The sequence below is a fragment of the Vidua chalybeata genome, chromosome 7, assembly GCF_026979565.1.
Source record: "Vidua chalybeata isolate OUT-0048 chromosome 7, bVidCha1 merged haplotype, whole genome shotgun sequence".
NCBI lineage: Eukaryota > Metazoa > Chordata > Aves > Passeriformes > Viduidae > Vidua > Vidua chalybeata.
Window position 1 is genome coordinate 29,601,513 of NC_071536.1, and position 26,027 is coordinate 29,627,539.

Below are 26,027 nucleotides of genomic sequence, written 5' to 3' on the forward strand. Positions count from 1 at the left end.
TTTCCCAAAAAAAAAATCCTTCCTCCAACATACAAGATATGGGGAAGGGAGGAAAACACAAAGGGAAAGGTTTTAACACAAAGGGAAAGGTTTTGTCACAAAGGAGCCACAGAGTGAAGGAGAGGCAGGGCCATGACCTGGCAAGCAGAAATGCCCATCTCTGAGCTGTCCCTCCCAGAGTCTGTAGCACATGAGTTATTTCCAGGCACATTTTTCTCACTCTCAGATTTGGAACTGACAAAACATCTCCGCCTATTTCAAGAGCAACCCAGCAGGCAGTGCCAGAAGCAATATATTACCACTACTGCAATTGTTATTGATATGTCATCAGAAAAGCCTTACTGCAACCACAAACTGGGGAATGGACACCCTGTTTCTCCAGAAGTCATTTTGATCACTGGCATGCAAAGACTTTGTTTAAAATGCAGCAAAACCAAATTTTATGATCTGAGGAGTAGCTAAAAAATAACACAATCTTTAAGCTTAAAATTTATATTTGAAACCCAGATGAAAAATAAATTCATAATCATTTTCAGATACAAATTTTTAAATACTCATGATATATTAATGTAAGCTTTTGAGTTTAAAGCTCTTCCCCTAAGTTCACTGAGAGTTCAGACAAAATCAAAACAGGCAGAGACACACATCATCTCTGCTCTGTGCCACTGAACTAGAGCCCAAAGCAGCCAGGCCCCTTTCTCCCTCTCCTCAATCACTGTGACTCACAGCATGCTCCAGAAAGAGATAATATTATTCCTAGAGAGAGACTGTGTCTTCAGTGTCTGCTGAAAAGCCCCCTAACTAAATAAAAGAAACTTGAGCTGCTAATATTTATTCATAATATTGAGGGTTTTGCATGCACAGCACTACATGCACACACTCATTCCTACTGGAACAGAAACTTTGAGGAAAATTCAGGCAAAGTACACCCCATAAAGAGCAATACCTCTGCAGGAGTGGTCCATCTTGTTGTATTTGAAGTACCCACTTTTGCATTGGCAGAGAGCAACCCCATCAAAGTCGGTGCATTCTGAAGTTTCCTTGTCACATTCAGGGTCCTTCTGTCTGCACAAGCTGCCAGCTGTTGGGAAGAGATGGCCAACATCAGCATGGTTCTCTCTGAACCCACCATTATGCACATTTGCTTTCCCTGGGCATCCCATTCAGCTGATGTGCTGCTTTAATATTTTTCTTTTTTTTTAAGTAATATTTGTTTCATTAGGAGGGAGTCAACGTTACCCTATGTCACCAATTCTTGTGTATCTACCATCATTTGTACAGGCAAATAGAGGGGGTGAGTAATAAATGTTTCAGTTCAGAAGCAGAAGGGGAAATGAAAAAGAGAAATCTGGTTTGGCTCAAGCTCAAACACATTTATCCCCTGACACAGTTCAATAAATCAATTTTTAAGTTTATATCAAGCAAAACATTTTGCTTACACCAAACCAATTTTTTTCCATTTCAGTATTAAGCACTGGATTTTTTCATTTTTCAAACAAAAAATTTGTACTTTCATTTACATTACTTTGAAGCAGTGTTTTAATTTAGAAAGTCAGACTTGTTACAATGAGCATTCAGCAAAACTGCGGATAAATGATGGAAATTGTGACATCAAATTTACATTTTTACTGAGAGGTCAGACTAAATGGAATTAATAAATATTTGTGAGAAATAGGATTTTGTGGAAAATATGTCACTCATTTGGCACTCTCCTTATATAAACCTTTCCTTGCTAGATCTTTTTTTTTTTTTTTTTATCTGACATGTTTTCTTCTAGGTATTTACACAAGAATATAATTTGTTTCTTACTCTGCTTATTTCAAGTTAGAAGTTGACTTTACAGAAGCACTGTATCAGAGGTAATGGGTAGGTAGAATCTGAGCAGATTTACCCAAATAAACCTGCAATCCATGGGCAGAGTATGGCTTTAAAATACAGCACATTGCAATAAAAGCACACACTAAACTTCTCATCTGCATGTTTACTTTGCCAAAATATTACCAGGGGTTTCCCACTAAACCCAGCCTAAGCGTTGCCACCCTCCATCCTCCTTGAGGCCAAACCTTAAAGCCTTGAACCCAAAAGTCACAAAACACCACGTGCAGCAGTTTCCTTGCAGGTACCCCTCACAGGTAAATCTCCTCCATCCTCCATCACTCCCTCAGGAAGTGAGAGCTGGGAGATGCCAGGGCACAGCATTGGGGTCCACCTGGAGAAGGTCACGCACAACACTGGTGTTCTTCTCCACGTCTTTCTGTGCTGTATCCACATTGCCCTTGGGCAGATAGAGGAGTCAGTACAGAAATCACAAGTCTCAGTAATTGTGAACCAATTTTACAACCTGCAACACTGAACTGGGCAGGCAGGAGAGCAGAGCTCGCCGTGCAGCCTCCAGCGGCTCTAATCGAGTTCCCCAGCGGAGTTTTGTCTCTTGGCTTTCACACCATTTCCCTGGCTCCCGGCCGCGCGTGTGAAATTAAGACTTACAGTTTTTTGATCTGGCTGGGCCCAGTGTCACATCCCAGAGATGAAAGGCTGTCCTACAATGTCTCTAATCCTGTGCTGCACAATATTTTCACAGAGAGGCAGATTTCTTACACATGTGGCAAAGATAAGGCTTGGTATCTGCATCCCTTTTGTACTGGGAGGTTCTTAAGATGACTCCCATTTAAGTAAGATAAAAAGATACAGGGGGGGGTTTCCAAATGACAACATATTGTCCCCCTTTTATAAAAGGAGCCAAATAAAACATCCCTTTCCCCTCTTGCAACAGTCCTTCCAGATGCTGTTTACCTCTGTGGAGTGATTTCAGGCTTGATATGAACTGGCAGGCTTCAGTGGGGGATTTGCAGGTTCGAATGTAGCTTTTCACACTGCTGATAACATCGAAGAAAGTCACATTGGATGCTAAAGAGAACGTGGATTGCACTGAAACATGCACAAAATTTGCCTCCCTAACAAAAAAAAACCAAAACAAAACAGGTCAGGTTTGATGTCATCATTAGCACCTTATACATAGGACTGCTGTTAACATAAGAGATGCTCATCACAGACACAGCACTACATGCACTGTAACAGACCTTAAAACCAGGACTAACCAATACACAGAGAGGAGAATATGGAGCTGGAAGGGATGCTGGTAGCTCACTTTGGAACCAGCCATAAATCCCTCTTAGGCAGCCTATCCCCAAGCTGCTCAGGACAGGAGGAGAATACCAGCTGAGCCTGGCAAGCTGGTCAGGCACTCCTCATGCCCTGTACCACTGCCAGGCTGGATTGCATCAAGCACAGCACTGACTCAAAATGGAGAGTGTGGCTCTCAAGCTGAAGATCCCAAATGCTCTAGTTTCTCATTCTTCCCCTGGTGGCCTTAGCCTTACCTGCTTGCCTTAACTGTGGAGTGGTGGTATCCTGGCAAGCCTGACAGCGATGCATTGAGCTGCAAGGAGGGAGAGAGCAGCTGTTAGTGCCCCAGGGGATGATGGAAGGAGGCAGCCCCATGGGATGTGGCATGGGACAGTCCTCCTGAGTAACTGACACTATCCCCTGTGTTTCCCAGAGATGCCTGCTGAGACCAAGGGGGCTCTGAGCATCCCAGAGGTTCATCTGTTCTATTAAGAGAGATGCACTGGCCTGTTGTCAGTAAGGGGTGAACAAAGTCACCATTGCACAGCCTTGGACAAGAAAAAAAGCCACGGGGATTTCAACATGAGCATTTGCCTGTGCCCTGCTGTGTAATGGCCACAAAGGTCAGAGATGAGCCAGGTGTCAGCAGGGAGGGAGCCTCGTGCAAGGCTGACCTCAAAGCAGCACCCTTGGAGACTGCAGATCTTCCCTGATCCTGGATCTGTGCAGTTGTTTGTATTTACTCCCCAGCACAAGCTGTGCAGGCAGCATCACAGTGACTCCACCCAGCACCTCCTTCCTTTGGCAGCATCTCCAAATCACCTGCTCCAAAGAGCTGGAATGAAATGCACCCAGCCCAGGAACCACTAACAGGATGAACTTGTGCATGCAGTGATCTGGATAAGAACTGCACAGGGATGTGCAGATGATCCCCAATCATGGGTCTTTTTGGAGCTATTGATGGCACAGCCTCTGGGGAAGCCAACAGCCTGTCCAGCTCTGGCTCTCAACTGACCAAGAGCCACATGGCTAAAACTGAATGGCTGGGAAATGTGACAATCATAAGAGAAGTGAAGGGGACTTGTCCCACCAGCACTGCCAAAGTCCCAGCCAGGACACTCACCACCTCCAGGATCTCCCTCTCGACGTGCAGGAGCTCTGTGTACTTCCCGTGGGTGATATTAAGTTTCAGGGGAACCTGGCCAATAAATATTCTCACTAAAAAGTCGAATAAGACAAGTTAGTTGGAACACATCTCTGTGCCATGTGTAGATGTTTCATCTGCCTTACCTGAGAAGCTGTGCGCATGGAAAATCTCTTTACAAGGCATACAGAAAATTCAGATCTGAGAGTCACTGCCCCAATAAAGCAAAGTTACAGCCTTGGGTTTTTTCCCCAAGGAAATGTGCTGCAATGTTCTCACAGTCCCAGTCAAATCCCAGAGCTCAGTGCTCAGACAGCATTTCACTTCAGTGTTCATACATTTCATGCAGAAGCACAGACTAACTTAAATAGATCCCTGAACACAGGGAGAGATGGGTAAATTTAGTAAGAAGACAGTGTCAGATACCAAAGTAATTTATGATAGTTGGGGGTCAAATTATGTCAAATCTCTTACTCTTCCCTGTAATGGAAGGAGATCAAATCAATGAGTCAAAATAAAGCACTGTGGAAAGGACATTTTCATTTTTCAAACTGCTGGAGAGAATGAGCAATGACATTTGAAAAGAGGCCCAAAAGATGCATTTTTCTGTGCTTAGATTAATATTTGATTCACAGCAGCAGAATGCAATAATCTGAGCTGTCCAGACTTGCAGAGATAATACCCTTAAATCTTGTATTAAGTGTCATGAGATACTCAGTGGAACTGAGAACTCATAATTCCAGCTTTATGTTCCACCAGAAAAACAAATACAGTTGCAGATAACATTATAAAGTCTCCAATTCTTTCCCATTTTTTCCCATCCTCTGAACCTATCTTCACCACAAATTGTATATCAGACATATCTAATGTAACAGCTCCAGACAAAAATTATGATGAGAATCACCTTCACAGTGTTTATATAATCTGTCCATACTCCAGTTCAAGGCATAATCAAAACAAGTCTCTAAATTAGAAGCTGACATATTCCAACTTGAAGAAATGTTCCAAAACACTCTTCAGGGACACCTCACCCATGTTTCCTTAGCAAAATTTCCATGCCTCTAATCCTTGTTGATTAAGGGTCAAAAGAAAATCCATGAAAACAAATTCCCCTTTACGATGGAATATTGTAAATCCTTGAGACTGAGAGTCCTCTAATAGAAAGGAAGGGGTCAGAACCTGAGTTCCAGCTAATAACTGTGCTGCTCAAAAAATGCTAAAGGTATGAAACAAGACCTTGATCTTACAAAGACTTTCGCCATGGCTGCTTAACTTTCCACACATGGCTGATCCCACTGAAGCCAGGTTACACAACAGCCCCATTCACGTCTCCCAAGCCAAGTGCCTTCACCGGAGTTTGGAGGGCTGATAAGCTGCTGAATGCTTTTTGGGGTTTTTGAAACACATCAGGAACAGAAGGGGCACATCTGTCCTTACTAACCAAGCCTGAGCCCACCACTCCATTGCTGCGTTTTTATTTAAGAAGAACTCAGATATCTCTGCCTGCTCCCCAGGCAGCCCAACATAACAGGCATTAGACACCACACTTGTATAAACACTAAAAGGCTCTGATAAAAGAGGTGGTTGGGAGGAACATTAAGCTCCTGAACTAGTTTGAGCCTAAGTCAATTTATTTTAGAAGATTAAAGATAATTATTTCCATCCCTGGTTTTTCACTTCTGTTTTCTTACCTAAATTGCACTTTCCTTTTTCCAGCTCATATCCAAGAGGACACTGACAGATATAGGAGCCATGGGTGTTGTTGCAGGTGGCCAGTGCAGGACAAGGGTTGGAAAGACATTTATCCACCTCTATAAAAGTAAAAAAAAACAACAAAACAAAACAGATTATACTTACAGAATCATAAAAATAATCAACTGTTGGGCTAAAAGAGATGAACTTGGCTCCCCATCTGTGACTCCTTGAGCATTATCAGATGCTTCATTGCATCATTTCCACTTACTATTTATGCTGTTCCTAATTATTCTGTTGGAGCTGAAAGAATAAATATAAACCACTTGAATATTCATTCAAAAGCCCTTGAGGTCTAGCATGGATCCATGTTAATATGAACATCCAACTCATCTATAGCACTGCTAATCAGAAGACCTCAGGGTTCTTTCCAAACAACCCAACAGTTTATGCATGAGAAGACCAAAGAAGGAACCTCAACAGCCCAAATTAGACCAGTGGGCATGGGCTGCTTCACCAAAGTCCTGCCCTTTTCATCCAAGCCCTGTTTCTCTGCTCCAAAGGTAGTGCCTGAGCACTGATCCAGTCTGTAGGTTACCCAGTAATAGTGGAGGCAGCCCTGGCTGCAATCACCTCCTTCCCCCAAGCTCCTCCATGCCAGCCTGGGGATGGTCACAACAGTGATTCCTGCCTGTGCCAGTGCCCTTCCTGATGGGTGAGCAAGAGCCTGGGAAGCAGACACCACTGTGATAATATAGTGTCCAGGGGATTAAGGACTGTAATGTCAGATGCTTCACAGGCTACACAACTCAAACTGCAAATTCTGAAGAATATATCCAATATTTCCTCTTGGGAAAAAAAAAAAAAAAACCAAAAAAAAAGGAAAAAAGATGTCCTGGTCAAAAAAGCTCCTCTTGCTGCATCTGTGACTCACATGAGCACAAACACACATCACACACACCCACAAGGGCAGACCATAGGCAGGGCTGTGGACTTGTCAGTGACAAGGCTCTCCAAGACCAGCAAGACATCTTACACACCACTTGTACCTATCTTGTGGCTGCTGCTGAGTGCTGCAGCAGAGGCAGGAAGCACAGGCTCTGCAGTTAAAGCATGAAGCACAAGAGCCAAACCCGTGTGTGCATTTCTGGTGGCACTGCAATAACCCACAGCACCACACAGAGCTGACAGCTCCCAGCCAAACTCTGCCCTGGGACACACCACTGGATGCAATCTCATGCCTGGACTAGCCTGGTACAGCTACCTCAGCATCACTGAGAAGCAGATTTGGTGACTCTAATCTAAGCAGCCAGAAATGAGTGGGTGTGGTTTAAAACCATGGCTTTCACTTTGCTGTCCTTCAGTTTGTGCTTTGTACAGCAGAGACCAGGGCAGCCACTCTCAGGGCAGTGAGTGACCATGTACAAGGCACCATGTCCAAGACAGCAGAAGGATCTTTTGCATTCTGGTGAATGGCAAATCTTAGTTTTCAAAGGAAAGAATAATTTGACAAAAGTGTGAATCAGTTTCTAAAAAGGCTGCATTATCTTAATTTTTCAATTAAAAAAAAGAATAATTCCAGTTATTTTTTTTTTCTGCATGAAGCTATAGCTATAATTAAAACCAATCAGCCTGAGAAGTAACCTTTAAATACTTAATTATTGGATGGAATATATATTATTTCCAGTATTTCACTGAGATTAATGCCTTTAGCATGCACGATATCCTACGGTGGCATGATGGCCAGGCTCTGAACTTCAAACACAAAGTCAATTTCCTTTTATATAAGACTTCAGCAAATGTATTTACTTTAGAAGAGAAGGAGACTGGCAGTGGTAATAAATTCCTATAACAACATACTCAGCAAGACTATGGTACCTAGCCTACCAGGAGAAGCATCAGGCCCCTAAGAAGATTAATATTTTGTGAGGTGGGGTGAAAACAACCATAGGTTGTAATATGAGAAGCAGTTTCAACACAAATACCAAGTGCTGGCCCAACTGTACTTTCTCAATAATAAGACAGGTATCAGTCATTATCTATTGTTATTGCTAACCCAATATTTATTTATATACATATATATATATATATATATATATATGTATGTATGTATGTATATATTTCTTTAAATATAAAGTGCATCCTCTGCTTACCTGTAAAGCCAATCAGATTTATTTTCTCAAAACTGTCAAATCTCAGCTTAATCTTTCTATCTCACCCATTCAACTTGATTGCTAAACCCTTAGCTTAAAAAGAACACAGGGATGAGTTATTGCCCTCAAACCCTGCTGACAACAGACTTGTCATACAAACGTGCACACACAACTCTTTGAAAAGTCTTGAAGTGGGACCCAAATATTCCTGCCCGCTTGCTCCTGGCCCCACCACTGGTGAGAGCCATGGCACACATTACCTGTTGCTGGAGGTGATGTCCTCAGCCCGACCGTGCTGCTCAAGGGAGGAGCAGTGGTTGATTTGGTAGCAGCCAAAGTAGTCGCAGTGCTCACAGTGGTCTTGATGGTTGGAGGTGCTTCAGAAGGACTTGTAACAGGGATGGTTTCCTCAGTGACCTTACCAGGCTTTGCAGTGGTGGGACCCACGGCTTCTGTGCTTTTAGCAGTGGTATAGCTGTGCTTAGTGGCAGTGGGTGTCTGGGCCCTGTGGTCTTTCATGGTGCTGGCCTCACCTGGGGTGGGCCGGTGACTGGGTGGTGTTGTCAGCACAGGAGGTTTCACCGTGGTCACTGCCACTGCGGGGACAATGCTGCTGTGATTTGTTGCACTTGGTGAGGGACTAAGGGGTGCATCTGTTGGACCAGCCTGTGGAGCGACACTGGCTGTGGTGAGCAGTGGTGTTGCCTTCCCAAAGCTGTCCCCTTGGGTGGTGGCATCTCTAGGCGAGGCAGTCTCTGTTACTGTCACAGGAGCGGACACAGACACTATGCGTCCACCAAGCAGCTCCATGGGTTCTGTAGGGAGAGGTGACCTTGTGGGAGTGAAGGTGGTGCTCTTTTGGGGCTGGTGTGTGACACTGGGCTTGTTGGTCTCTCTGGGTGAGCTCCTGGCTGTGGCAGCTGTGGAGGGCTCCTGCCTGACCACACTCGTAGCCACAGTGGTGCTTGCTTGATCACTCTCACTGGACTGCGAGATGGATGAGGGTGATGAAAACACAGACAATAAAGATGCTAACGAGTAAGACGGGGAGGGCAAGGAGGAAGTGGGCAAGGAGGACGATAAAGCCTGCAGAGGAGGTGAAGATGCCATCACAGAGGGCGAGCGTGGCTCGGGTGATTCTGACAGTGTAAACAGATGAGTTGGTGGTGGTGTTGATGACAGTGATGACAGCGAGGAAGAGACTGGAAATGCTGATGAAGACAGAGAGGATCTGTCAGTGGTCAACAACTCAGAGGCAGTGTTGAATAGAGTTGTATTTTCTATGCTGCCTGTAGAAGCAGACGTTGACAGTTTGGAAGGGTGCACCAGCAACGGCTCCGTAGATGGTTCAACAAAACTGCTACTGTTTGATGCATTGGTCTGCCTGTCATGAGCCACAGATGATTGTGAGGCATCAAAAGGGCTGGAAATTTCAGAAAAAAAGGTGGAACTTTCTGAGGAGTCAGCAGAGGTGCTGCTGTTGGAGATAGACAGGAGTGTCCTTTCTCCTCCTCTGGTATATGTGGTTGAAATGTATGTGCCGTCTGTGTGAGAAACCGAGGTCCTTTTCTCAGCATCACTGCTACTGACTGGCTGATGGCTACCTGAAAAGTCTGGAGTAAAAGGACAAAAAATATTAGACAGAAAGAGTAATATGAAAGCATTTTGATGTCATATTAAAACTGCTTGCTAAATAAGAGGTTCTTGTCTGTGAACCTGTCCACGATTTTCTAAGAATTTCAAGCGCCATTCAAGCATGGTTATAGGATTAGGAATCTCATGCACTCCTTAATTGATTCTAAAATGATGAACCCTGACAGACACAAGACTCCCATGAAATGTGTAGGTTTCTAAATCACTGTTCATCACATATTGCTTTCCTAAAGATCAAGATCTTAACATTCCAGGTATTTGTGGCAAGCTAAGCAGGAAAACCCAATTGTTCTCTTTATCACTCATAATTTACGAAACGCATATCCTCTCCCTCTTACCCTCCATTCCCATCTACAGAATATCCATCTTGTTCAGTCCATTTGTTTTGGACACAGTAAACTTCATACCTCTGCAGGATGAAATTATTACATTATGTTAATTTGCAGCTTATCATGAACCCAGTGATTCAAAACTTTGCAGCCAGGAAAACCTAAATGCACATCAGCATGCAAAAAGTTCAGATTGTTTAGCACAAAAGGTGCAATCAATCTTATAGTACCAATTTCAGGATGTACAGCTAAGTTCAGCCTACTTTAAAATAAAAAACAGTATAATAAAACAATAAAAATGGTATTGAAAATTTGTTTTAGTTCTACAACTGACTTAGGTCATCATGAAATGCTTCTGAAAGCATCACCCAAAAAAAACAGTTAGGGTGCAAAAAAAAAAAATGCAGCCATCATTATGGCTCCACTTCTGGAATAGTTTCCCATTTGTGTGGGGTCTGGTTTTGAGTCTTTGATGGAAACATCCACCTGAGTGAACCCATAGGTGGTGAATGTAGTAATGAACGAGAATTTTATGCACAACATACTAAAAAACAGACAATGTGAATTCCCCCCAGATGTACACCAAAAAACATCAACTTACTTGTGAGATCGTTTTGGAAAGAAGAGGAAGCGGGTATCTTGGCAGAACGTACGAAGACTGTCTCCGTCGCAAAGCCCGCGAAACCCCCGCTGCTGGTGGAGGCGTTGACTGTCCTGCCCTGCTCCACCAATGCTGGCTCAGAAGGCCCTGGAGAGCTGGAAGCTCCAGCGTGGGAAGAAGAGCTCTCCATGCCACCGGCCAGAGTGCCATCTGTCACTGAGAGCAGCGTCCTCTCCTCAGCACCCGCAGATGTAGATGTACTGTACACAGGATCAGTGATGGGGCTCGACATCCTCTTCTCAGCACTTGAGCTGCTTAGGGAGTGATGGCTGCTGCCAATGGCTGGAAAAGGATTGAAAAGCAGGTGTCTGATTTTATCACCTCAGAGCAGACAGGACTGTCCAAATACTGAGGAATCAGTACCATTAGAGTCATAATGGTATGTTTATGTTATGTGTAATTATCACCCCAACCCAGACAGGCAGTGGATGTGTCCTACAGCAACAAGTTATATGTCTCAAGAATGAGACCCTTCTTGTTAAGCATCAGCAGAGGCAGATGTACAACACCACGGGGCAGAACCACGACCACTTATAAATGCTGCCCATGCCACCTGCAACAGCTGTGTCATACCAATCCTACAGAGAAGGGGAAGGGACAGGCACTCAAACGCTACCCCAGAGTTCAGAAAAACTCACTGGAAGGTTCAGCAGCAGCTGAGAAGTAGGTGAAGACCCTGGATGAAAGGGTGACCTTGGGCTCTGGGGACCCTCCTTGGCCAGATGACACATGTCTCACTCGAGGCCATGCTGTGGAGGATGGGACAGGGCCAGTGTGGGTGTCCCCAGCTGTGTCCAGATGAGATGTGAGGCTTTCTGCTTTTGTGCTCCACATGCTGTGGCTACCTGGGGCTTGAGATGTCCCTTCCTTGTGGATGAAGAGTGTGGCTGAAGGTGAAGGCACCGAAACACCAGGAGAAAACGCAGGCAGCAGCTTTGTTGGAAGCTCACTGAGTCCTGCACTGCTCTGTGAAACATTACTCTGTGTCCCAGGCTCTGCTGCCGATGAGGACAGCAGGACCGTGTCCAGGGTGCTGGTGCTGGGGGGAGAGGGAGCAGAGCTCCCTGTGGCACTGGAAGTTCCACGGGTGTCCAACACAGGCACTGTGCTGCTCTCCTCACTGGCAGTAGTTGTCACCACACTGGGTGTGCTGGTGAGAGGCAGGCGTCCTCCCATCGCTGAGGTCTTGTCTGAGTGAGAGAGAGCAAAGCAAAATGATTTATGCACCCTAAACTATAAATAAGCAGGTGTTCTCTCTTCCATCACCAGCCTCAGGCTGAGGACACAGAGAGAATGTGGCAGAAAATCCAATCCTGAGGAAAATGCTAACTGTGAAGGCACAGCTCTTTCCTGTGCTAGGAGGTGCTGCTCACAGCAGGACACCAAGAACAAGTTATGGGAGCACTTTTGGGTTTGCTTCCCTTTGGCGCTGCTCCCGGTGCCACAGGTCTGACCAAGGCACCAGACACCCACACTGTCACCTCTGCACCCACAATGAGTGAGGGGGAGGATACACAGCACCCAAATCACTGGTACTTGAAAGAAAGCATGGCAGGTTTGTATGGGATCAGTAAATACTGCCTTTGCACCCCAGGGTGGGAGTCAGGAATGACTGCTGCTGCTTCTGCTGGTATAAACACAGCCAGTGGGGCAGTCTTGGAATTGTGCTGTCCCTGAAAACACAGCAAATCTTGAGACTGCTCTGGCAGTAAGGCTGGCTTTTCCTGGTGGCTAAATGTAAGAAACAGATAATGCGTTTTTTCTCTGCAAGTTGAAATTTTCAGCCATAACATCCAGTGTCATTGTCCAGCACCTTCCAGCATGCCCTCACTCTCCATGCAGGTGGGTGTCTGATGTGTGGTCAGAGCTCACCTGGGGAAGTGCTTTCTGAAGCAGATGGTGAGCCTGTGAGCCATGAGTTCACAGATGACAGGGTGGTACCTCTGCCACCACCACCCTGGGTTCCCAAAGAAGACTGGGAATGGCCTGGAGAGCTGATGTTTTCAGTACCAGTGGTGGAAACTTCTGTTGTTTGGGCCAGTATGGTGCTGGCTGGCAGAGACCTTAATGTCCTCCCTCCACCCTTGGTGCCTGTTGTGGAAATGGAGGTGCTGGTGGTGGGGAAATTGGTTCTTCTCTCTGTTGACAGGATGCTGAATGACACATGACTGCTTCCAGTAGCTAAAATGTGATAAAGAAACAATTTACATTTTTAGACATATGGAACTATAAACAAAAATGAGCTTTCTTCCAATAGCACCCAGAGGCAGCAAGTACAGTGCACAAACACAAGAAAAAAATATGAGATGTCAATTTCCAAAGATGTAAATCCTTCCTACAAAAATTTGTCTTTTAAGCAACAGTGTGATGCTGACAAAAGTGCTATTATATAAAAACTGTTGAAATACTAATGCTGTGCACTTGATTTCACCATTATGTGCCTGAGTGCACTCCATGCTGCTAGAACAAATATCATGATGACCCAGAAAAGCCTGGAAATCAATTCAGACAAGGCACTACCCTGAGCAGTGTGAAGGTCTTAGAGAAGTCTGAAGAAACAGGATCAGGGGGATCAGACCCCTTCAGAACCCCAGTGGGGACTAAAACCAAACAGCAGCATGAAGGACCTCAGAGACCACATTCAAAGTTGCTTTAAATTTGTTGAGTTGGTTCAAATTCTGGGGAGCAGCATGATTCAAGAAGTAGGACAGAAGGTAGGAACTGAAGTCTGATCCCTGGGACCACAGGGACATGATCTAATCCTCACTTGCTTAGTTCTCTTGTCTGTAACATGGAGATAGCCACTGGAGACAGTAAAAAAAGGACTGTGATTTGAAAGTTAATTATTTTTCTTGGCATAATGAAACTTTCCACACATGTGCCCTTTCTGTAAAAAATCTAAAGCACATTTTTTTTGGTCAAGAAAGAGCTGAATAATTTCAGACACAAAATCACACTGCATCCTTCCAAACAGTATATTCTACATAGCAGGAAAGAGTCAGGCAAGTGCAAGCTGCAGGAAGTCCTCCTTTGGCTTGTAAGAAAAATGATATTTCAATTCTAATGTGAGCTCACCTGGGGAACGACCTTCCAAAGGAGAGCCAGAGTGTGTTGGGGGAGAGTCTGCCACCTCGGTGAAATCTGTCATTCCTGTGGAGCCCTGAGCTCTGGAGGTCTCTCTCACAGAAGATGTGGACAAGGATTGGGTTGTGCCCAAGGTCCTGTACAGGGCACTGCTGGCCGTGGAGCCCTTGGCTGCTGCCCAGGGGCTGCTGCCCGAGGCAGACTGGGGCAGTCTCCCACCACCACTGGATGTGGCTGAAATGGGAGTGCTGGGGGCAGAGGAAGTGAGGGAGGTTTTCTCTGCCACTGGTCGGTGGCTGCTTCTGACACCTAGGACACAATAAAACCAGCTTTGATTTGTGCATACAGAGCTATACATACGACTGTTGGATCAGCACCCATTTCTACACTGCCCATTGAGAAACTGAAGGTGTTTCTCTGGGAAGAGGTGAATCTCTTAAGTACAGGCATATGTGCCTTACAAAAACCCATGAAAAATCTCAAACCCATGTCCTACAGACCAGCCTGCATAGCAGATATAGCACCAGGTGACAGCTGCAAAACCCCAGCAAGTGTCTCTGGCAGGGAAATTGTGTGCACATATTTCTTAGCAATGTTCTTCCCAGGACAGGTGTTTCATTAGGACAGGAGGCCATCGATGTTTTCCACTTTTTCACCCAAAAGCTGAGCTCCACTCTCCCCCTTCCCACCTGCCCCACTGCCAGTTCAGTGCAGCCAGTAATAAAAACATTCATGTATCCAATAATGACTGATGACTATATCTGAAGAAAAACAGCGCAGGGATGTGAAATCTCATCCAGCCCCAAGGCAGACAGCTCTCAGACTAACAAATTTACCTTGGAAAGGACCTTCAGAGGCAGAGAGGGAGCTTGTGAGCAAAGGACCCCCAGGAGGGCCTGGGAGATCGGTGGCTTCCCATGAGCTGTTGGGATGATGTGTCCCAGTCCTCAAGGAAGAGGAGATCCCATTCAAAGTGCTTGTGGGGTTGGTGCTGGTGGCAGAGTCCCTTGTCACCCCAGCGGTGTGGCCATTTTCTGGGGACATCAGTGTCCCCACTACCATGCTGGACATGTCAGCACCCTGGATGTCCAAGCGCAGCGTCGCCTCTTCAGCACCTGGGATGTTCTTGGGGGGTTCATAATTGCTGCTAGAAGCTGAAAAAGGAGAAGAGAAAGACAAAACTGCATAAACATAATTAAAAACTGCTGGGTAGGTTTCATCCCACTGTCAGTAGATGTAGACAATGTATGTGTGAATATTCAATACATAAATATTTAATACTGGGAAATCATTAAGACGGGAGGAAAAGTAGACTCTAAATACGAACTGCTGAAGTTATTGCTTGCAAAATTCAACTGGAAGTTTTCAAGGAAAATCTATCCTCCCCTTCCAACAAGAATAATATTTATCCATACTTTCATTTCTGTGAAATGTTTTTAAATGTACAGAATGTGCCAAATACAATATTATTCCTCCTTTCTTTAAAATAAAAAGGATATATTTTGTTAATAAAGAGTCTTTAAATAAGAGTTTTGAGCTATCTATCAAAACTCACTTGTGGAAGCACTTCCTGAAACGGATGGCAAGCCTGAGTGCAATGGGTCTGTGACACCTCTGCCTCCATCACCCTGAGCACCCACAGACATCCCAGGGGTCTGGCTCTGGGCTGAAGAGCTGGTGAATTCAATCCCAGAGGTGGAAATCTCTGCCATGGTGACCAGCCCAGTGCTGGCTGGCAGGGACCTTAATGTCCTCCCTCCACCCTTGGCAGCTGTTGTGGAAATGGAGGTGCTGGTGGTGGGGAAATCCGAAGCGAACCTCTCCGTAGCCAAGTAGCTGCTTCCAATGCCTACAGCACAATAAAAAAATTGGTTTATACATATGAATTTATAAACAGATGGATCCATTTTCTTCCCAGATGCTTACAGCACCCATACAGATATTAACCATAGGAAGTTTTCAATCTGGACAAAGTGCTCTTTTGGAAAGGCATGACTCTCCTCACCATAGGAAGACCTTGCACAAAACCCAGGACTTGCTGCCAGGCTTTGTGAGAGTGGCATGGCCCAGACAGGAGGAAACCCCACAGGACAAGGACTGTGGGGGTTTGCCTTTAAATCCCACCTTTGCTCTAACAGCAAAAGGAGGAAACCTAAGCCCAGCCACATTCCCATATGAGCCTGCAGCTCACTACACATCCCAGGGCTCAGCAGGGCACTGTCCTTCAGGATCTCAGGTTTCCTGCAGCCCCAGTGGTGCTCCCAAGAGCTGTGACAGAGGGAAGGGATGTGTCAGTGTAAGAACCCTGGAGAGGTGTTTGCTCCTGAAAAGCCCTGCACACAGGATAAGGATTTGGCAACACTGAGGTTTTCAGTATTCATGTGGAGCTGGGCAAAGTCTCTGTTTTTGGGAACTCTAGAATTTGGCTGCTGCAGAGCAAGCGAGGGAAGCCATAGAGCCCAGGGATCTCATGTTTGCTGCCCTGAGCAAGTTGTTAAGCACAGGATCTCACCCTGTGTAGCTGAGGCCAAGCCCACCCCGTATGGCCACAAGTGTGGGTTCCCAACCTCCCACCCCACTCCGTCACCGCTTGGGCACAGGTCAGACAGGGCTCAGAGCTGCCCTTGCTCTGCAGCTGGCACTGGCTCAGTGAAGATATTTCACAGCTGCAGACATCCACCCTGCAGAAAACACTATGATAACATCCAAAGAACTTCTTTTTTTTTTTTTTTTTAAGTGGAAAATGCTGGGGGGGTTGGATCAAATTTTTTTTTCCATTGCTTTTTCCTGCTTTCAGCAGGGAATTTCAGCTAACCATCCAAATAATAAAAAACAGAGCACATGCAAAACAGAGCATCTCCTCTGCTTCAAGAAAGCAAACACTATCAAGTGGCTTTTCAAAACTATGAAAGAAAGGCCAGCAAAGCTCACCTCTGAAGGCATTGTCTGTGGGAGGTGATGCAGTCAGCAAAGCCCTGGTGAAGTTCCCCATGACACCCCTGGGGTGTAGCATGATGTGCTCTGCACCAGTCTGGGCACTTGAAGCTTGGGAGGAGGCCTGGGGCTGTCGCAGGGGGCCAGGGAGGGCAGTGCTGGGGCTGCTCCCCAAGGGGCTGGGTGAAGCAGCTGCAGTGCCCATGGTGGGGCTGCTGCCCAGCTCTGTGCCCACCCAGCTGCTCACAGCTTGAGAGAGGCTGTCAGTGCCTGCAAGGCAAAGGGGGACAGCAGATGAGAACCCAGAGATGTGCTCAGCTGCCTGCACACCATTCCACACTGCCACCCTTCCCCTGCCCTTCAGCCCCCTGTCTGCACTGTGCTTACAGAAACTCTGTGTCTGGAAGCTGCACCAAGTAGTTCATAATTTTGAATACTAGGAGAAGGCACATGGATTCTTCTCTCTATCCTTGTGCATAAAGCAAGCCAGTAAACTGCCCTGAGTGACGATGGAGAGCTGGATCCACAAAGCTCTATAATACAGGAGAACCAGGCTTAACCAATGCTGGCTGCTCTGGGGAACAGCATTCACCTTATGCCCAGGTGTTGGAACACTTTCCCAGTGTTCCTAGGCTGAACTGGGATGGCTCACCTGGGTGATGAGGTTCTGAAGATGAAGATAGCAGCGCTGTCCTCACGGTGTTGTTAAATCCAGACATGTTCCAGACCCCACGGTGCCCTCCCTGCATCCCCTCAGCCGAATCAGTGCTGATGGTTTCCGAGCCTGGTGGCGTCCCCTCAGCAGCTGCAGGGGTGTTGGGAGAAGCCAGAGCCCTCTTGCCTCTCCCCAGCATGCCTGCAGCATGGTGATGGCTTCCAGGGTCTGGAAAGCAACAGGGAGAGAGTCATGTTCACCTGGAAAAGTTCTTTTGTCTCAGCTGGGTGGCAGCAGCATCACCTGCAGTGGTACCCAGCCCTACCAAATGCAGTAGGAATGGTCACAGCTGCATCCCTCATGTTTCCTCTGCTTAACAGAGCACAGTTTAACTGCAGGAGGGATTGATGGGAACAGAGAGTTTCTGTCACCAAAATATAATGGCATTTTAAACATTGTCTTCATTTGTGCGTGGCAAAAGAAACAGATTTTTTTTTTTTTTAGAGACATTAAAAATGCAGAAGGCATTAAGGAGCTGGTGACAGAACAGCCCACAGCTGGCAGCCTGGGCATGCCAGCTCCACATTCTAGTCCCTAAGCAGGAAAAAAAAAAAAAAAGGAATCAAAAAAATTAAAGAAAGCCTCTATGCTTATATCTTATTTCAGCTGGCGATAGTAAGAAAAAAACTGAAGTGGGAACAGTGCAATCAGCACAGCTTTGTCTTGCTGCTGTGAGAAACAAGACTTGATTTAAGTTCATATTTAAAAGAGTACACTGGTTTACTTATGACTGAAAATTATGAACAAGCCCAGAAGTAAGTGTTCACTTGCAGGATTTCCATGTAAGGACCTCAGCCACAAATCGTCATTGCAACTGGTCAGGTATCCTTAAGCTGAGTTCTTACAACCTAGGCTGGGCTTGAAATGGGGTTCAGTTCCTGATGGGAGAAGTTGTGGGGACGCCCAGGGGTCTCCACTCTTTGCACAGCCCCTGAGCTCAGTGGATGGGCAGGACTCCCTGGGTACTGCTGAGTGGTGAAAACAGGGGCAGCTCCTGAGAATCATCTTCGTTGTAATGTTAAAAAACAAAGCCCAGCTTTCCTGAGATTGGATTTCTCTCAAAAATCTGCATTTCTAGCTGTGTGGGGCAGGAATACTTCCTAACCCACTGGCTGTGCTCAGTCCATGGGCTGGGAACAGCTAACAGGGACTCTCACATCCATAAAACTCACCAGGAGGACGGCTGATGGTGAGCAGATGGGTCATTGTCCCAGCAGATGGGTTCTCTGGGGATCCTGCTCCTGGAGAGGTGACATCCCCATCACTGGCAGGGGGGCCAGTGTGCCCTGTGACCCTGCTTGCTGCTGGCACTGCCCTGTGCCTGGCAGGCAGCGATGCCCCCTCCCTGCTCCCTGCCAGTGCCAGCATCGTCACCAACTCCACAGGAGCACCCGCAGTCCTTATCTCTGGGCTTGAACTTCTCTCCTGATGGCTGCTTTCGATGACTAAAAGGAAAGACAAAAAAACTTAGATCACATCAGCACTGATGTGCAGGCTCAGCTCACTGCAGTAGCACCGAGGCCAGGCTCTGAGCTCATTTACTTACACTAGAGAAAAATTTTGCATAATCAAAATACAGACATGAAATTTATTTTTGGATTTGCACCAGTGGAAACTAGATTGCTCTATGGGACCAAAAACCAAAACCCACCTCTGTGCGAAAGACTAATTCAATTCAGCACCCTCAGGATTTTTTTGTGTTAGGAGAAATAAATTCTGAAAGGAGCAAAAAGAAAGTCTTAAACAAATAACTGATGGAAATACTTGCAGTGTAGAGTCCATGGCAGGAGTGTGAAGGTCTCCAGAGCTGACAGCCCAGCACAGCCCATGTGCCCCATTCTGAATGTAAGATGGGAGGGGAGAGGGCCCCACAGCTCTTCCCCTCTCTCCACTTGGCCAGTGCTTGCTGGACACCCGACCTCAAATCCCATCACCTGCAGAGAGCTGGCGTGAAGCTGGCTGAGAGCTGCAGGGCACTCAGGACAGTCAGTATAACCCACCCAGCCACAGTGCAGCACTGGGGACAGAGGAGATCAGTGTATGGTGGGGATTATATGCCTCACCCAGGTGCCAAAGCACCCCAAAATGATGAGATATTTTAGCACTTCTAACATTAATGTCTACCAGAATATGAAACAAGATTGTGCATGAGTAGTGGTGTGGGGAATCAGGGTTTTCAGCTTACGGTACCACCCAGGGCTGTGAGGATTTCACTGCATATCAGTTCACACAAAAACCAACAGCCACCATCTGTGTTACAGTCCCAAGGCTTGGCTGGCACTGCAGCCTCAGATGGCCTTCAAAGCCCACAACAAGCTTTGAAGTCAAAAGCAAGTCCAAATCTGAAAGGGCAAGGTCCCCGTTTTGTCCATCTTCCTTACGACCAAAATGCAGTCTCTGTCATGTGCATGGCATCCACAGGCAGCAGATAAAGGCACTCAGTCTCTACCCAAAAGCCCTGATTTTGAAGGTTAAACCTGTTCTGGGCCTCCAAACATTTTCTGTAAGAAAATTGTGTGTTCAAGAGAAACACCTATAGGACACCTCCTCCCTGTCTTGTATGTCTTCTTTGGAGTTGCTGTACCTGCCACAACAGAGGTGGCAATTTCAGAAGTGGTGTCCTCTATACATCTGCAATAGCTTCAGTGGGAACTCATCAAAAAATAGAGGGGTAGGTAGGACAGTCTGTATTTCATCCTGGGAGCCTAAGCCCCATGTGGGCCAAGGAGACAAGAGCTGTGGTGGAGCAGACCCCCAGGGTACCATTACTGGCAGCCCTCACAGTGGCTGCAATGCCGAGCAGTCACCGCCACCCAGAGCCCACTGTGAGCCACAGCCTGTCTCACAGGACAAGCTTCTGGTCCTCACCAGCTGGACAAGGGGATGGAAAGTGCCAGGGGATGCTTGCTGTGTTCATTTGCAAGCCAATACCCAGCCTGTAATTGTAGCCCACAAGTCCATTTATAGCAGCCCCGAAAAATGTGGCTGTGCTGGAGGGCAGTGCACTGAATTTCTCTCCATCCCCCTCTCACTAAAAGCTTTCAGCTGTGCAGCCCATGCTGACTGGAAAGCCTGTGGCCAGCTTTGCTGCATTGAGGGAAGGCAAAGCAGCAGATGCTTAAAGAAACCCTTAGGGTATGAGGATAAACAGAGGGAAATCTGCTTTCTCAGGTTGCCAACTCATTTGTCAACAAGGGCTCTGGGCAGGCAGGCTAAAATATACAGGATCACACTGCAGCAGGCATTTCATTGCCACTTCTTAAAAAGTAACCCTGGAAATGCCAGCAAGCAGTGCCTTCAGCTATGTTCCTTGATTGAATGAGACCAGTTCAAAAGTAAAACACTGCTGTTTGCTTATCTGGTGGTTGTTTGCCCTGCAAATCCACCTCAGAGTGTTCTCTATCTTCTTTTGGCTTTGCAGAGATGCTGGGAATAAACTGAAGCAAAACCCTTCCCCTTATTGTGGGCGCCAGCAAACCTGGCTTAGAGTGCAGCCAGGCAGTGGAGGGGCTGAATAAGAAGGTATTATTTACACAGGCTTTTTAGAGTCATCTGGCATTTTTAACTCTGCCCTGCAAGGTCTACCAGGTCCTGGTTCAGGAAGGAAAACCTCGTGCTAGCACGAGCTCAGCTCCCCTGATAGGCGAGTGCAGAGCATAAGCTATGCTGGAAAATTCAACCCACAGCATGTAGTAAGGAAACCCCCAAAAATTGTGCTGTTCAACAAAATAGACATGAAATCTCACATCCATCAAGCCTACCAGAAGTGCAAGATAAAACCACAATATCCTCTTTGATTTGCCTGCAGAAATTAAGACTTCAAAGACAACCTTCCTCTGGAGCGGATGGACCAGATCAAACTTCTTCCAAAAAATTCCCCACGGGACTATGTGGCCTCCCCTGACACATTAAAGGCTTAAAGCAGAGTGGCCCTTTAGCTGAGGTACCCATCTGTCACTAACAATTTCGTCACATCCTAAGCTGCCAACAGCTTTGCACAGTTTAACTTTACATAACCACAGCCACTGAGAAATATTTGACTTCCAGCACAAAACCCTGCCACCCACTGGATTGGTGTTTTCCTTCCCAGTTAAACCAAGCAGTGATGCTCACCAGACAGGTCGAGGCTCAGAGTTACTTTTTCTTTGCAAGCATAACAAGTCCATGGCTTGCTGTGAGCAGAGTTACATAGCTCAGCCAGGACAAACAGATCAAGTTCCAGCTGATTTCTCAAGGCTTTGGGCTTGCCCCTGGCAGCCCAGTTGGATATCTACCTTGTGAGACTCCTGAAAAATCTCTTTTGGACCAACAATTTTCTCTCTTCATCCCTGACACAGCACAGGCATTGCCCTGTTTCAGAGACGGCTGCTACCAAGGCAGCATTTAGGTGATGCTCACAACTCAACCATGGGTCAGCACAACACCAAAAAGCACAATAATGCAAGTTTTCTGCAGTGACTGTGATCACACACAGACACCTTAGGGCACGGAGGGAGAAGGAATGTATCCTGCTGATGCCAGGAGATCAGCATCCCCACAGGCAGCATTTGTCCGGAGATTGCAGCCAGCCAAGGCACGCCACAAGCTATCCCAGCCCCACTGCTTCCCTGAAGATGGGATTTTTTTTTCCCCTCGAGGGGAAGAAAAATACTTTCTTGACGGAGCAACACAAATTTAATCTGAGTTCGCACAGAAGGAAAGCCAAGCGCTGTTGATTGGCTGTCCAGAGCAGCCCTTCACCCGGAGCATCCCCCGGCGGGAGGGTGGGCATTCCCTGGGGAGCATTCCCGGTAGGATGGGAAGGGAGCCGCCCATGCAGCGGTTGTTTTGCCAGAGCTGCGGGCCACCCCGGGAGCATCCCGTGCCGAGCGGAGCGCGCGTGGGGCTGCAGCGGGCTCCTCCCGAGGACAGGCAGCTGCCATTGTAAACCCCACATCTGTTAACGTTGCATAATCTTAGCATCATCCGAGGCTCGCGGAGGGGAGAAAACACTCATCGCGACTTCGAGAACTCCTGGCTGTAGGGAAAGGTTAGGAAGAAAGGCAGGGAGAAGAAGCGGGGAGCAGAGCCGGGGCAGCGGTGGCTGGGGGCGGCTCCGGTCCCTGCCGGGGCCGGGCTCTGGGCTCCGGGCTCTGTTTTGAACGGCTGCTGCGGATGTCGGGATCATGGGTGGAGGCCGGTTAGGAGCCAAGCGAGTTTGTGCGAACAAAAGCTAAAGCCCTAAATCTGGACCGTCCAGGGCTCTCTGGGATTTTCAATTTCCTTCCTTGTTCTTGCTCTGAAAGAAGAAGTTCAAGGCGGGGGGGGGGGGGGGGAAGCAGGGGGGGTCTGAAATGCAGCTTTAAAAAAATTCATACTTGAGATGGGTCAATTGAGCGTAAACACGCTGATAATATGGCTTGGGGAAGGTCCCTCGTGTGCAGTAAGTGCGGGAAAAATGCAAGAGGTTTTTAACCACATGCAGTCAACCCTGTTCTGCTATTTTTTTAATTTTTTTTTATCAGTACAAGGATATATTCTGTCTGGATTAAGAAAGGTGGCAAGAGAGGGTGTATGGGGAAGAGAAGAAAAGGTGCAGAAGCCTTGCCAGAGCCTCTCACCCTTTTGTGGGGGTTGGTTTGGATGCAGTACCCTACAGACACATTCCATTGCTGTGGTGCTTCTGTTCCTTGTCCTCTCCCCACTGGCCCCCAGGCAGAGCAGAACAGCAATTCACAGGACCTTCAGTAATTTTAACCATAATAGGAAGGATTTATGCAGGCAAGAAAGGTGCCTAGAGCTTTAATACTCAAGCTCAAGAAAAGCTCAAGAAAAGTGATGGGGGTTTAATGCCAGCAGCCTCCCCTGCAAGCTCTGAATGCCAAAGTCCACATGGCTAATGCCCACCTGGTGATGGGTGCCCATGGGGCTGGGGACATCAGCATCATCCTCAGACACTCCAGTGCCATGCCACAGTACCTTGCTTGCGGTTCTGCTTTATGACACAAAAACACTCTGCACTTCCACACCACCTCCCCTCCAGGACCTGGAAAACCTCAGAGGTTGCTAAAGGCCATTTTGCTTCCTACACCTTTTTTCACCATCCCAGAGCCTGATGCTCAAAAATGCCATTAGGGGAAAAAAAAAGGATCCAATTACTGCTCTTAAAAGCAGTACCCTAAAGCAAGGAAACAGGTTCTCTAAAATAAAGACTACACAGAAATCTGTGATCCTTTCCAAAAGCACAGGATATATGCATATGGAGTGCCCACAATGGGGATAAAACCTGCACAGTGCAGGGACAGGATATTGTTCTGCTTAGCAAGAGGTTTACAGCCTCTTAGTTTTGGTGTCCTAAACATTTCCCTGGAGAGGTGCAGGCTCCCAGATCACCTGCTCAAGCCCATGAAATCCTAAGCTTCCTTCTTATCTTTCTTGGGCAGTTTGGTTCAACCCACAAATCCCTGAGACCACACAGATTCATGGGATCACCTGTGCTGCCTGAAAACCACCAGCCCGTGGCTCAGGGCAGCTCCTCAAACCTCTTTTCATAGACTTTTGTCTTTAAACAGCTTTTAGCAACTGAATTAAAAAAAAAAAAACAAAAACCCTCCTGGTTTTTCATCAAGTCTTTGAAAAACACATTTATATAAAATTCTACTTCCAACAGGGATAAGCTATGACTTACCATACTGCTAAAAACCTGTAACCATGCTGAGGCTTCAGTAAAATCTCAACCCATCCATCCAGTGGAGATTGAACCTCCAGTGTCCCAGGCCCTGTGTCCTGAGCAGAAAGCCAGACCCAGCCATATTTTCTTGCTTGACAGCTCATTTCTGTTCTGCCCTAGAAGTGTCCCTCCAGTGTTAATGTGGCAAAAGCCCCCACAGGCCCAGGGCAGAGTGAAGGCAGCCCCAGCTGACAGGTCCCAGAAGCACTTACCAAAGGAATTTCTTTTCTACTGTTTTTAGTAAACATCAGTAAAACCAAGCCAAAATAATTCTCCCTAACTGCACAGCTCTCTGAGCACTCACACCTCCTCCCCATCCCCTTTCCCGCAACCCTGCAATGCTGAAATGTCCCCAGCTACCCTGCCTGCACCATAGATCCCAAATGCTAAATCCCAGCATCAGCAAATTCACTTCTAAACCCTCCCAGTCTTTTCTATAATGTCCTGCAGAAATATTGCAGAAAATATCACCCACACATTGCTTCTCCTTCCTTTTTCTGAGGTTTTTAAAGCCCCCCTGGAAGCTTTTCTAGTTGGGAAGGCAATGTTGCCCTCACCAGCACTCATGAGGCCAGAGCAAAAAGGCCACACAGGGACCCAGCCTGGTGTCATTTTAACTCCTGCTCCCATCCGAGGGCAGTGCTGCTGGAGACTATCAGACGGCTTGGGGAGGAAGTCTCCTGGCAGGACTCCAGCAAAGTGGAGTTGCTAGGTCACTGGAACAATAAAAAGGCAAGAAAAAACATCCTGGCTGCAAAAAGTTGGGGAAAAAAAAAAAAAAAAGAGAGAAAAATCCATGGTGGTGTGTACAGTGCTGGTGAAGTGGAAAGAAACAGGCTGGTGAGGCTGGAGGGAGCAGGACCATGCTGCTGTCAGCTTCTGCAAGCACACAACTTCATTTCTAACACGGCTCTTTCTCCAGACCTCTCGCACAAATACTTCCAGAAACCTGGAATTTGTCTGCAAGGTTTGCAACTTGTGAAAATCTCACAGGGGTCAATATTTCCAGGGCAGCAAGTTCTCTGTGCTGTGGAGAGATTCACTGCACTTTGCCTGTCAGCTGGGCATCACAATCCACCAGATGGCTTTCACCCCAGCAGCTGCTGGCATTGAAACTGGCAGTCTAAGAAACCTGCCCCCAAGCAGGGCCGGGTTTTGGTGATAAGGGGTGAGCATCTCTTCGAGGGGCTGAGCACTGCACAGACCTGGGGCTTGGGCTCCCCTGTAAGGAAAGGTGCTAGAGGCTTAGAACCTGCAGGATGAAATTTTGCTGTCTGAAAAGTCTAATTTCCGGGCCAGAAGGGAGCATTAGCTCATTCTGTGTGACCTCATGATAACCAAAGCCGTTCCATGAAGCTTATTTACTCCCAATATAAGTTCAGTGACTTGTATTTGACTTAAACAGATCTTGCAGGGCAAAGAAACACCCAAAGTATTGGTATTTGTAATTACCTGGGTTTTTACTCAAAACCATAAGGACTATGGGCAGAAACACAGATTTTTCTGCACGAAACCTCAATGCCTATCAAAAAGTGATGCCAAGTAGCACAAAGCAGATGTGTGGCAAAAGACATATGCCCCAGGAGCTGAGGACTCAGCCTTTTGCAGACCCAGGTGAAAACAAGACCATGTTTTCACATCCCACTCTGGAAACAAAACCACAAGTCCCTGCTCCAAAGTGGTCTGAGCCCAGGACCTGTTTCCCACACCCAGGAAGGGACAATAAATATTGGGAAGATGGAGGAAGGAGTAGAAAAAGGGTCCTGCAATGCTGAGAGGAGAGGCTGGGAGCAGCCAGGGGCTGCCATGAGTCCCTGGGGGCCAACC

General features: G+C 46.8%; 1 protein-coding gene across 1 annotated transcript in view; it reads right to left on the reverse strand.

The window, feature by feature from the left end:
• The window catches only part of HEG1 (heart development protein with EGF like domains 1), a 51,579-nt gene that overhangs the window by 14,770 nt on the left and 10,782 nt on the right, over positions 1-26,027 (reverse strand). The window contains exons 2-16 of the mRNA XM_053948445.1: positions 18,664-18,936; positions 17,429-17,659; positions 16,774-17,046; positions 15,398-15,691; positions 14,679-14,996; positions 13,834-14,151; positions 12,631-12,939; positions 11,397-11,948; positions 10,699-11,040; positions 8,376-9,728; positions 5,962-6,081; positions 4,250-4,344; positions 3,381-3,439; positions 2,794-2,954; positions 947-1,081 (exon numbers count right to left, since the gene is read on the reverse strand). Of these exons, the coding sequence (XP_053804420.1) occupies positions 947-1,081; positions 2,794-2,954; positions 3,381-3,439; positions 4,250-4,344; positions 5,962-6,081; positions 8,376-9,728; positions 10,699-11,040; positions 11,397-11,948; positions 12,631-12,939; positions 13,834-14,151; positions 14,679-14,996; positions 15,398-15,691; positions 16,774-17,046; positions 17,429-17,659; positions 18,664-18,936 (4,833 nt within the window). The remainder of the gene's footprint in view (positions 1-946; positions 1,082-2,793; positions 2,955-3,380; positions 3,440-4,249; positions 4,345-5,961; positions 6,082-8,375; positions 9,729-10,698; positions 11,041-11,396; positions 11,949-12,630; positions 12,940-13,833; positions 14,152-14,678; positions 14,997-15,397; positions 15,692-16,773; positions 17,047-17,428; positions 17,660-18,663; positions 18,937-26,027) is intronic.